General features: G+C 42.1%; 1 protein-coding gene across 1 annotated transcript in view; it reads left to right on the top strand.

Moving 5' to 3' along the window:
- The window catches only part of LOC116387963 (ephrin-A5b-like), a 70,421-nt gene extending 62,436 nt beyond the window's left edge, over window positions 1–7,985 (top strand). The window contains exons 3-5 of the mRNA XM_031855447.1: window positions 3,110–3,175; window positions 3,300–3,380; window positions 3,627–7,985. Of these exons, the coding sequence (XP_031711307.1) occupies window positions 3,110–3,175; window positions 3,300–3,380; window positions 3,627–3,751 (272 nt within the window). The 3' untranslated portion in view covers window positions 3,752–7,985. The remainder of the gene's footprint in view (window positions 1–3,109; window positions 3,176–3,299; window positions 3,381–3,626) is intronic.
- The last annotated feature ends 5,675 nt before the right edge of the window (window positions 7,986–13,660 follow it).

Genomic DNA, 13,660 nt, shown 5'->3' with positions numbered 1-13,660 from the left:
GGCTGAGAAAGTGAGACGTGAGGAAGACAGTGTGACACGATGTCAGCGAAAGATTAAAAACGAGAGTGAGTAACAGAAAAACAAAGAGGGAAGAAAAGATCCGGCACAGTGTTCGCAGCTGCAACTAGGATGTTTTATTAACAGACAAAACAACATTTTGGAGGATGAAGGATCTTCCTCAGATCTTTCAAAAATCTCATAAAAGTGACGAATCCAAACCCAACCCAACTTGTCAAGTAGCGCCGCTTGGTCAGTGGCTCTCTGCATCTGGTACCGATGCGCCAAGCTTTCAACTAACTCCAATGTAAAAGCAAAATAGTCTGCTTAGGGAGGAGATCGAGGTGGACGGTTGCTTCAAACAAACACAGGACTTGACTCAGGAGACCGCTGTTAGTGTCCTTTGAAACTCGCACAGCCTACTTATAGCCAGCTATGTAACAAGCACACTTATTTGAACCCAAACAACGTTTTTTTCCCAAAACTAAACAAGTAGTTTTGAGCAAACGTTGTCCAAAACTGGTGCCAGAGGAAGCGTCATAGTTTGAAGCGTAGGGCCACTGACCAAGCATCGGTATTGTGAGCTTTTTGGAAATGTATAATGACCTCACACCTAAACAAATGATTGGTCAAAGGTACTAAAACACAGCAAAATGTGCTACTTTCTCCACATTAAAAACCATCAAAGCACTAACAAGCTGCCCATGGCAGACAAGAGATAATGCATGACGAGGTCTCCCGCTATACGACACCCTAGGGTGCAGTACCCTGCTTGTAGCATGGTTAATTACCAAAATAAAACAAGTTTTTATTTAGAATCTGTGTTTTTAATACTTTTAATTTGGCTTTTTTACCATCTGAAAAAACAACGGCAGCTACTGCTAATGCATTTCACAGACTGTTTCCTTCTAACATATGTCGAGATATGTGTGGAGACAGATGTATGCTCTGGTTACTTGCAGATTAATACATCAGAAAATTACCATTTAGTCTTTTATCAAGCGCTAATTCCTTCCTTTTCTCTGTGTTTTTTTTATTAATATTTTTGGTTTATGGACCATTGATCGGACAATATATGCAATTTGAGGATGTCAGTTTTCGCTACACATTCTATAGACTAAAATATCAATCATTTAAATGGCAAAAAAATCTAGATCGGAGCTTTCTTTTGTCCTACAATGTGTCTTGATACATCGGTCTCTCAAGACGTCCGTGCAAGACTGCAGAAGTACACTTTGTACAGCAGTCGAAGAAAGTTAGAGCTAGATAACGGCAGTCAAGGAAACAAGAAGCATGAGAGGCATAAAGAGAGACAGAGACAGGGGTTTGGGCCAGTCGAGTTCAGAGGCAGAATCCGAGACGGTGAATTCTCCCGTCTGTTCCAGCCACCGTCGGAGTGTGAGGTAAGTTACTCGATACCCGCTGACACAGACACAAGCGGCCGTGATTGACACCGACTCTCTCTCTCGTTTATTTCCTCCCTCTGCTGCTTCACTTCCAATATTCCTCTCGTGGTGAAGTTATAAGGAGGATTTTTATCTCCTCTCGCAGCCGCGCGGCATCTGATAAAGTGCCTTTTGAAATGAGAGCCGGAGTCATCTGCGACACTGGAACCACTGACATGGTTTGCTTTTATCGGGGAATTCACCGCACGGACAGAATCCATCACGCGAAGTGTCTGGGTGGAAGGATAGAGGGGTGTCTGTGGACAAACAATGGACAGGCGAGCGTGCATGCCACACTGTCACACTACAGGTTGTGTGTATGTGTGTTTGTTTGTGGTCAGATTAAAAGCAGTTTGAGAGACTCGGCATGGCAGCAGGAGATCACAGAGGTCAGAGTATGGAGGCCCATGAGGAGGGAGAAAAAGAAAAGGAGAAAATCTGAAGTGGGATGAACATAAGGTCAGACAAGACATAAAAATGTTCTCGACAAAAGCGCACACAGAAGTCGAAGTCATTCGTCACTGCTGGGGACACCCTCGGCGCTCTATTAGCGACTTGGTCTCCTGCCCTACTTGAAACTAATTTGTTTTGTTAGTTCTGCAAAACAATCACAGCAACCCGGCAAAAAACAGAAAAAAGAAGTTTTTAATCTTTGCCTTTCACAATCAGGAAACAGAGGAAATTAGATTTTGCAGGTGGGCATAACAGCATGTCAGTCATCTGCAGAAATGACTGCCCCTGGCCAAATTAGACTTGGAAATGCGAGGGTGACATTGAGTTGTTTCATATCATAAAATATGGAGCAGAAAGGCTTTCACATCACGATGAGAGGGGGAGTACAGAAGGAGAGATGAAGCTCTTCAGACTCTATTTAAAGGGGATAAGTGTAGAATACCGCTGATGGAGCAAAAAAAAGAAAAAAAGAAATCGACCTTGTCAGATTGTTCAACTCTACAGTTTAGCCGATGTTTATGAATGAAGGTAGATTTTAGAGAGTGAAGAGGTGTCAGGTGAAGTGGATGTGAATGGGGAATATTGAGTGGGTTTCCAGAAGTTTATAGGACCACAAAACTTAGGCTGGAATCGGACTGTGCGATACTGTTGCCTTTCGAGATGCAGATCAGGTGATCGTGGGGTCTTGTCTTGGCCTAGAGACATGGGCGATCAAAGATCGGTCGAGGTCCAACATATAGTGTGCCTTCTTTCAAGACTTTCATTGTACACACTCTGCAGTTAATGCAAAGAAGATCAGAAATGTCATTTTACTACTATTAGGACTTTTAGGAAAAGTTACCTGAGTCCTCAAATGTTTGATGTCTAAAAACGCAAGCAGCCGTACAAAAAAGTGATACGGCGCAATTCTGACACTTTGGAGTGTTTGATTTAAAGGTTTGTACATTAAAGAGATTTCCTTTACACTGCAAGTTTAGTAGAATATGAAAGTAAAGGTGTTGTTGTCAAATTAAAACATTCTTTTTTAATTTTTTCTAACAAAACAGCTTTGTTTCCGGAGGATGAATGTCATTGAGCGAAATACGACAACAAGCCATTATAAACCGTAATCACACAACCCTAGATAAGATCAAGGAAGGCATTTTAAAAATGGAAAACTGTGGGTAACATGTTTAAAGTGTTTTGTTCTGAACTCCTGCGCAATCTCTCCACAGCCTCCATCACTGACGACAAGGGCAGAAGGAGCTGCCTTCGACTCAAAGTCTTCGTCAGGCCTCAGAGTGAGTCGCTGATTGTTGAGTCTATAGGCCCGTTCTATTGTGCACCGGCTTGTGATCGGGCTGTGTGCGAGTGACGTTCGAGTTCTCTAATCTTCATATCCTCTCTCCTCTTTGTTTTTCAAAGACAATTGTGTGAAAAGCCCTGGCACCGTGCAGGAAGGGGTCGATTTTGACGACAACAGTCAAAACTCCCTAGAACCCAGAGGTTGGTGGGAAAATATAGCACATAATAACATTTGTGTGTGTTTGTTACCACTGCTGATCATTTATCTATCACGATTTGTGAATTGACATGCACATACTGCCTGTTAATAGCATACAATCCTGTAATTATGCATTTATATAATCTGCAGATGTTTGACTGGTAATCAAAAGAAGCTGCCGAGCGCTACCCTTCCTGCTAAGCTAGGCTAACCATCACCGGTTTTCATTTTAAATTCTTTCCTTTCAGACGGCATCGGTCACGAGTCTCCAGAGCCGGCTCGAAGGGACGTGAACTCCGTCGGCCGGCGCCACACTTCGGTCCTCCTGCTCAGCTCCGCCCTCATACTCCTGGCTGCCATCTTGTCTTTATAGCGCCCAGTCTGAGGAATCCCCCCAGGAATGGACTGTCCTGATTGGACCAGAGGCCACCCTACCCTGCAACCCCCTCCCCTTCAAGGAGCACTTTTTGAAATAATAATAATAAAAATAAAAAATAAACACTGACAATCTCTCTCAGTGAAAAGAGAGAGGAAGGGACTTCGACACTGAAGCCTTCATTGCTTTTTGACTCGACAGCTAGAGTGATTCTTGACTTTTTGATGGGTGCCGACGGTCGAGGCGCCCCCGATGTGAAAAAGGCGCAGTCTCTTACGTGTTGGCCTCGCTGCTGTTCACAGTATGCAGATATTAAAAGACAAGCACACGTACATGCTTTTCAAACATATACACGCGCAGAACACAAACTACACAGCCAGTGAGTTACACCCTTTCGCTTGAATGGCAAAGAAGCACAGCAGGATCCCTCAAAAGTTTACAGACTTTTAACATTTTTTTTTTTTTAGTTGTTTTTAGTTCAGGAAGACATCACGTAACTCCCCGACATGCAACATAATTACAATCTCACATCAAGGTGGAAGATGTTTGGAAGAAGATCCGGGAGCGACGCATCACGTACAGGTCGATGGAAAGAAAAAGGAGACGGATGTTGTCACTAAGAGACGGTTGCAGAGGGCGTGGGCCTCTGATGACTTAACCTTCCCCTCAGGTTATAAAGGAGTCGGATGTTAAGAGTAAAGAAATTTAAAGAGGCACTCATCTTTTAGTGTTTGGATAGGGCCGAATTAATGATCGATTAATGTGTTCGTTTTTTTTTTTTTTAACAAATCACCTAATTCAACTGTAGCAGCCAACACGAGTGTACAGTTAAATATTTGAAGTGGATATGGTATTTTGCCAGGCAAAATGTATTTTCCTATTTATTGTGAAGTCCTCGTGCTTTTTTCTCTGTTCTGGTTTAGTCTGTAAGTACAGTAGAAAAGGCAATAAAAAAACAAAACAATTACACTTACCCATTAAGTTAGTTCATATCACACCGTTGTTTTGATACAATCATACGAAAAACACTGAGGACGGTCTATGTATCTGTTTGGCTTGATCGCTGATATGTTCTTTTAATTGTTTTTAACAAAGTCCGGAAGGAAAAAGAAAAAAAAAGTCTGATGTGCTATCAGGGTGTAGTAATCGTAGAATATTTCTGTTTCGATTATGTCATTAAAAATGTCACAAATGTAGTTTTACTCTTTACACTATTGCTTTTGTGAATCACTGTCATAACACAACTATTGTATATAGAGACAAATTTCCGACAACGTTCAGGGATGTGTCCATGCCTAATCATTTTTATTTTTTTTAAATCAGGAGGGTTTACTCTTCCTCGACTCAAGCAGCACAAGTTTTCTGTGGCTAAAGATGTTTTGGTGAGACAGTGACCGAGTTACAGAGCAGGTGGTAGTAGTGTGTGTGTGTGGGGGGCAGGGGGTGGTGCGTGATTCAGTTGCCCTCTTTGATGTGTAAAGTGGCGTCTGCACAGAAAATACACCGGGCGGGGGGGGGGGCACCCTTGTACCGGTTATTTCTGGAATGAAAAAAAATAAATTGACCACCAGCAGAGATGGCATAAGCAGAGCGAGGTGTCTTGTTCTCTTCGGACAAACTGAAACTCTGCACTGGTGGACCTGAGACAGCAAAGAAACGGAGAGCGAGATTGTGAAGCTTTGAAGTGCTCCTGTTGAGATCATGTTTTCCAAGCAGGAGCATGCGGTAAACAAGTATTCTACATCAAGCTCGACTGTCGATACGATCGCCTATTATTTTGCATTTACGGGAGAGGTTTCTGATGGAATGGCGTGTCATGCGCAGTGATGATGATCACTTCTAAATTAGTACATGTTGCTCTTCTCCTTAATTTAAATCAACCTGGTTGTGATCTTTTTTTCCCCCAAATCGACCAATCCTGACAATGCAATCTGAAAAAAACCTTCCATTCTCCTGCTCACCAAAGCTTTGCTCAGCGCGCCACGCGTGACCCTGGCTCTTTTCCTCGCTCTCGTTATGCACTCGTGCCTCTAAAGCGTCAAATTCACTTGTGAATGTATATAAATGCCTGTTATTATCGACAAGTCAACTTCAAATTCATTTTGAATCAAGCATTTCATTTGTTACGGTCGTTATGTACTGTATAGAGCAAAGCTACATTTTCGTACTTGCAATTTGGGAGAGAGACAGAGAGGAGTGCGATAACGTATATACTGTGTTTTAATGCAGCCAAATGTATAGTCACAATATCGTCGTTCTCGTTTACATATTTTACGTTTCGGTTGACAGACGGAACCAAATTTGATCACGACTTGTAAATGCTAGGGCCACTCTTAGGGTAAATATAACTAAACCTCAGACTAAGTTGTCATTTTTAAGGCAAAAGTCAGAATGACAATACAATGAAATTTCAAAAACATAGTAGTAATTAAAGGTTGAATGCTAGATAACATATAGCGGAAAAGAGCAGATCGGTAAAATTAGATGAGGCCGGCAAAGACTACCTGTAACGTTAACGGGAGATTGCACTGCGGTCCAAAGTTAAAACATTTAAACTTTTTTACATGCGATATTACTTTACTCGCTCACACAAAGCAAACATTTAATTAAGTTTGCATTGGAATGAATTGAATATGAAGAGAAAGCTGCATTTCACAGCTACATGCTACATACTACACTTGCATAAAAGACATCAAATAATTGTATTTAATGCATTTTATTCCATCACTATAGCAACACATATATCGTCATGCGTGTTTTCACAGGCCAAGGTCTCTCTGTGATGAGTTAACTGAAGTTGATTTGTAAAATCAGTGCTCTGCCCCTTTAAAAAAAAGAGCATTTATGCTCTCAAATGTATATATAATTACATCTAATTCTGGACTGATATGTAATTATTTCAAATGTTTAGGTCTTCTCTCTTCTGTTTCACAGACAAAAACGCAAAAGAACATTCACGTTCACTGAACATCGACATAGAAATATCATTAAATCTGAGCAAAGAGTGGCCGAGAGGCTTTGGAGGAATTGTTCATTTAAAAAGGCCATAGTAGCATTTCAAGGGATTTATTAGCAGAAATGGAATATGGTATTCTTGAAGAATCGTTGTGTTTTCGTTAGATTGGAATGAACCCTTCAAATCTACATAAATAGCGGGTCGTCTTCACTTGGTCCCCCATGTTGATGCCACCAAATCCTACACACTGTCCCTTTAAGGAAATAAATGATGTATTTTGAGGGTAAGAATAGTTTTTGGAGCAAATCATTTTCAAGTTGAGGGCACAAATTAGCACATTAGTAAACATCTTGTCCTCCCCTCACACCTACCAGCCTTCGTGTGTTTTGGTTCACCACTGTCACTGCAATCATTGCCTCTAGCCACGCCGCAACGGCAAAAACCAATCTGTTAGTTTTGTGGATACTGTGTATCCAACAATGAGTCTGTTGTAACACACAGCGTTAGATACTTTCTCTTTTTTCACACCTCTTTTGAAGGGCACATTAATGTTCTTAGCAAGAAAAAAAATTCAATGTTTGATATATAAAAAAAAATGCTTTGTTTCATTTTATATGTCTTTTATACAAAAAAAAAAAAAACAGGATCAACATTGCACCCCCTGTCTGTAAATGTGTTTGTGCAAATATGGCACATATCATGCAGTGTGGTCGGGTCACAATCATGGATCAGAGGGCCTGAAGAAAGAACCGACGGGGCCAGAATATCGGTTTTCCACGAAAAAAGACACTCTTGTTTATTGTGTTGTTGCATCAAAAGTGTCTTTAAAAGGTGCAGGATGTTCTTTGTGTCTGCTCGTGGTCTTTCGCTGATCTTCACCTCCAACTGTTTCCGAGCCAGGCTGCGGCGAGACAACTTTGTTGCAGGACTCAGGAGACGCTTTTATTGGTGTGGAAAGCTCAACGTGTTTGTTTGTGGCAGCGGCAGGAAGTCTGTTTTCCACCTCCAATGTTGGTGTTTCGTGTTCTCTGGAGCTAACTGTGCTACAAGGAGGGCGAGTGATATGTTCTAAGGACTTCTTTCTTCACCTGGTTTTGATACCATGTAGCCTGAAGCTAACACCACTGTGTCCCTGGTTTGCAGCGTGTTTTCCATCCTCTGTATCTTTAAAAAAAAAAAAAAGGATGTGCGCTTTTGTCAGTGCATCTAGCATTGGGGAGGTTTACTTGCTACTTTACTAGACTTGGATGTGCCACAAAACTGCACATTTCTTTTGACCTTTTAGTAAGTGTAACTTGTGCCTATATGACCCCCACCCTCTCCTGTACTCATCTAAACTCTTCTAATGTCTGTTTCCTGCTCAATCCCTCACTAGAATTTTCTACAAAAAGGCCATTTCTTTGTAAATACACGTGTTGGAGCAGCTATGACTAACTAAAAAAAAAAAAAAAAAAAAAAGATTTAATAAATATTTCTTTGTCGTTGTAATTATCGTGTCTGATTTGTTTTATTAAATCGTCATGCAAACGAGTGACAAGTTTGCTAAATGGAGAGAACATCAACAAAGGGGCGGGAAGGCTTCGTCGGAGCGACTTGAGTGAGCGCTGGATGTTTGTCGCGGTTGTCACTCGACGCATAATCACACAGGCAGAGTCCGGGGGAAGTGGGTGAACAGCTGTTTCTCTGTAATCGGGAGGCAATTCGCTGACTGAAAAAAAACGAGAAAAAAAAACAAAAACAGCCACAATTAATCTTGCGGGAATGTGCAGCGCTTCAGGGAGCTCCGCCAAGTCTCACACACTTATGCTTCGCTCTGCCTCTCTCTCTCCTGCTGTCTGCTTCGATTCCTCACTTTGTGTTTCTCTCTCTCTCTCTCTCTCTCTTTACTGTGACTTCACCTCTCAGCGGCATGCTGTAAAAAGTTTAAGACATCCTATCATGACATTCGGACTGCGTGGTCACCAACACAATGAGACATTTCCAATAAAAGGTCAAGAACACACCGTTCTTTGGTCCGGTGTGACAAACTGTTTTATCAGGTGTCTGAATTAAAGTGTGCTGCTGGTGGGAATGGTTTGGGGCCATGAACTCTCAGTGGTGGGAGGAATTATTTCCACTCCCAGGTATTTGTCAGAATTATTAATCAGGGGCCAAAAGTGATGAAACAGAGGCCCCAAGTTATTTTTTCCCTCGAAAGGGGGTAAAGTTCCAAAACACTTGATCCTACATTTTCACTTGAAATAGTCTTTGACTACAATCTCCCTGACTGGGAGAAATGATTTGAAACGTCATGCTTCCAGTTTGTATCGCAGACTTCCTATCATAGATTTGTAGTCGCAAAGTCCAAGCAAAGATAACTCTGAATATGACATCTTGAGTTATTGTTTGTCTCTTCCAGAGCTACAGGAGACACTATACAACGCTTCTCACAGGCCGAGCAATTCATAATGAGGAAGCTCATCTTCATGTGTAAAATGTGTGGAGTACAAAGAACACCACACTGTAAAAGTACTAAGTTTCAAGTAGAAGTTTTGCATTGGAAATCTTAAAATAAGTATGAGCAAAACACTGCACTCAAGTATCAAAAGTGAAAGTCCGGATAGTGATGACGAGTTCCCTAGTTGGGTGAAAACTTAAAAAAGTAAAAGAAAATTCATAAAAAGAAAAATCATACAATGCAGATGGATGGGCAGAACAGCAGAAACAAATAGAATAGAAAAATCCCCAAACATCAAAACTGCATACTTGAGTAAAACTATTTAAGTTACTTTCCACTTCTGCAGCTCTGAGGTTGGATATTTTGACGATCCTCCAGTCATGTCTCTGCCCCGTCGGCAACATGGTGTGAGGAGTAGTTTTCCACTTTGTGAACAATGAAACATCCAGCTGTTGTAAAGACATGCCTCTGGGGGCTGTTTCTCGCTTCTTCCATAACCGCCGGTGACACCCAAGTCCACCGCCGCCCTCTTCCGTCTTGGTCCTCAGGAGGCCGTGTCTATTCTCAGGCGGCCCTGTGGTCAGGTGCTAACTGAAGGACAACGCTGCAGTTTACTCAGTCAGTGGACTTCCAACAGTGGTTACAGACAGAAGAGAGGCCTTAGTGGTGAGAGAGACTTCACTGCAAGCACAAGGGCCCACTTCTGTCTTGAACCCAAAGTGTCCACCCTGCTGAAGTGTCCTTGAGCAAAATGATTTAGTCATGAAATCCTGTCCTGTTTCATGATAATGACGCTCTTAGCATTTCTTGAAACGACTCAATTTGCCTCAGAAACAGACTGAAATCATCTCACTGCATTTCATTAAATTATTTTAACAAAAGTATTTTTGGACCATTACCAAGGCAACCACTGATTCTGTAAACACAAAATACACATGGAGAGTTTTATGTGCAGACACTGATGTGATTTATTAACCCTGTCTCGTGTACTACCGACTTGCAACAGGAAGTACATTTTGCAAGGAGCATAAAACTGTCTGGATTACATTTTCATCAGTAAAATATGGAAGCATCAATTAAGGCATTTGGCAAGTCACAAAATGCCGCTACTGAAAGCATCAGTAAATGTTTAACGACCACATATTTCACTTGTTTTCCTGTCACAGCAACTTCAGCCGTGTTTTACCTTTTTATGGTGCAGCACTTGGTTACGTTTAGAGATCATGGTCTTGGTTTGATACATAAAAGTCTGCAGTGACAATGAAGCATGAGACACAGATATTTAATAATATTTGACCCAAACCGATACTGCTCAAACCTCTCGTGGGACTCAGGCTGCCAAACCCCAGACTCTGGTGTTAAACTCCTGCTCTTTGCACAATCCATCCCAAAAACCTTACCTCAAGCCCTGTGCAGTAAAGAAAGGTTGTACTTCCTGCAATCCAAAAAAAACAATGCCACAGAACATGATCCAGGAATCGATTACGCTTTCATCTAAAACCTAATTGGCTAAAAGAAATGTATAGCATATGAATGTATTTGTAGGAGCAGGGGTTGGTTTTAAACTAAATATATTTGAATTTCACTGATATTCGCTCCCTCTATGGGGTCTGAGGAACCAGAGGGACACCAATTCAGGACTGGTACCTGGAGTTGACATCCTAAGCGAGGTTCCCTTAACACAAGGTGCCAAACTCCTAACTGCTCAGGGTGCCATTCTTTTTCCATATTCATTTATTTTCATTCTTTTTCATGTACAAAGCGAGTATCTTAGTTCAGGCTGGGGTCACATGAATGTTAATAGACACGTCTTGCCTCATGCTTCGAGTCACTGCTGCAGACTTTTTTTCTGTAGTAAACCAAGTTGTGTTATAGTGCCTGAACATAACAACCTCCTCCTCGCTATTTATTCAACATCACAACCCATCTTTATGGACTGGTTTGTAATTGGTCCTTTCACCCTGAGCTCTTTCCATTATCGTGGCTATACCTCCATGTTGACAGACGTTGGTTTGTGGGAATGTCTGAAACTGGACTTCCCACTGATAACCAGCCTCCTGTTATCTGTGTTTTGGGTCTGAGGGAAACATATCTGTCAGACATTTCCACTTCCTGCTCTCCTCTGCTCCTCCTCTCTCATTTAGTGACCTCATCTGTGTTTGTGTGAGTTGCCAGTAAACCTTTAGGAACACAGTGTGAAGACGTAAACATGCGATCAATGTTACCAACTGTTTTCTGGAGGACGCAATCAGTGTTTAAGACTGTGGGATTCCTCTTAAATGTAAACTCTTACTGTAAGATTACGGCGGATAAATCCTGTTCACATTGGCAGGATTAGCTTCAGGCAGACTCACTGTATCCGCTCTGCTGTTTGATAGATCAACTTAAGGCTGTGAAAGCTGCTGATCATCATGAGGGATGTATCCCTTACATGCCTGTACCTCCACGACGTCAGCTTTTTCTGAACTAAGAAAAACAGCCTTGTTCTAAGTATGTTTTTAAAGGGTGTTATTAGACTATGAGGAGTATTTCCACACCCTTAACTAACTTAAAATTTGACGACATGGTTTTCACTGGACATGGATGTGACCTCATGGGAACGTTTGTGCATGAGCTCACGGTTGATCGTCTGGGTTTAATCCTGAATTAGAGCACGTGAGAGATCGAGGGGGCGAGGGGTTGTGAAGAGAAAGGCTGCTCCATCACTTTCTTAAAAACATTAATGACCTAAAAGCGGTTTTCTGTCACTTTCTCCATCTGCAGCACAGGACACTGTTTGGTCAAGGGCTGTTTTTTCATAGCTGGTTATTGGTTCCAATAGGCAGAAAATGTTCGGAACTGATTGTGTTATTACCGCATGGTAAATATTTTTTTGTTTTTTTAACATCATGTTGTCTTGTTCATGTACTAGCTGGCTAACTAGCGCCTTGAATCCGTCCTGTCGCAACAAGAGCAAAGATAACCTTTGTTGGCACGGCATGAACTGGACGTGTTAGCTTCCTGCCCTGGTGTGTTTCCTGCCTGGGTGCTATTTTCAAGTCTTCTTCAACACAGCATGATGTTCATTTCGTAAATTATGGTCCCATTCAGAGTAAAATAGACGATAAAGAGGAGTATGCTTAAGGGGCGGGCTTACTGTGATTGACAGGATGATGCTGCTACCAGATCAGTATACAGGGTCACTACGTCACTCCTCTGCATTCCAAACATGGTAACCTCCGTTCATTAGTTGCAAAAAAGGCCAAGATGGCGACGGCCAAATCTACAAACAACTGGGTGACGTCACGATGAATACGTCCACTTCTTAAATACAGTCTATGGAGGGCACATACATTGAGAGCATGTCCCAAAGGGATTCAGGCACTAGTCAACACCGATAAAAGAATCTTAAAATCTCACTCACTGACTGGTGAGATGTGTGCTCTACCACCTGAGCCACAGACCTCCAAAGCCATCGGGTGGAACAGTGAGGTTGGTCTCTGACAACTTCACAACCACCGTTGTTCATCACTCAAGTTTGATACTTGCAGTCTGCTATGTCTGTCAGGCACACCCTGGAAAAAGAGTATTGCTCTGTGACCGCCTGATCATCATGGATGCATAAATACTATGTAGTCTGAGGAATATTAGTGGAGAAAAAAAAATAGCTTTTCAGGAAGTACTTATGTGCTCAAAAATGAAATAAATCAGAGCTTTAGGGATACACTGACTACCACCGTGGTCAATGAATGAGATGGGAGACTGAGCTGAAATCTCCAGCAGCATTAACAGACTAGTATGTTACCAGTTTGACACCTTCCAATTTATAACCCTTCATTTTCTGATTAATTTCCTGTCGTCTTGGTCTTAAGAACGTCTCCTGTGGCTCGTGTTAATTTGATCTCATGGGGAGAGCCCCCCCCGTAATATCTCCACTTTAATTCTCAACGCTTCCTCTTCAAACTTATATTCCTGTCCTCTTCAATTTAGCTGAAGGCTCAGGCAGATGGAACTGGTTCGACGGGCCGCAGTAAATGAATCGTTTTGGGAGTGAGATGAAATAACAGCAGCCAAACAATCGCGCCCCCCTCTTCAGAAGCGGCGACCTTTGAACTGCATGGCAGCGCGGCCGCAAACCCCGAGGACAAACCTATTTCAGAAATTATCATGGAAAATCATGTTGGCCGTGTGTACGGACAGCGAGGGACAGGCTGTATTACTAAACTCCCCCGTATTCCCATAATAGAGACCACACAATGGCACGCCGGCCAATTCTCTGGCCCGCTGTTAAAATGAAGCCCTATTCAGTTTTATGTAGGCCATCTGTAAGTCCACTCATTCCTAAAAATAAAGACTGAGTGGAATAGAACATATTCATCGCTCTCTGCTCTCGCTCGGAGCTGAATGGGATCTCTGAAAGGAGAGAGAGCTGAGCCAGAGAAAACACAGAGCACGGCAATGTGATTGACTCAAGGCCTGTGAAGTGGGCTAAATCTATTATTCAGACAGGACTGTAGGGTAAAGCCCATACCTT

This window comes from Anarrhichthys ocellatus, unplaced genomic scaffold, assembly GCF_004355925.1.
Source record: "Anarrhichthys ocellatus isolate YVR2014 unplaced genomic scaffold, GSC_Weel_1.0 scaffold16, whole genome shotgun sequence".
Lineage (NCBI taxonomy): Eukaryota > Metazoa > Chordata > Actinopteri > Perciformes > Anarhichadidae > Anarrhichthys > Anarrhichthys ocellatus.
Note: the sequence above shows the minus strand (reverse complement) of the source record. Positions and strands in the feature narration are given on the sequence as shown.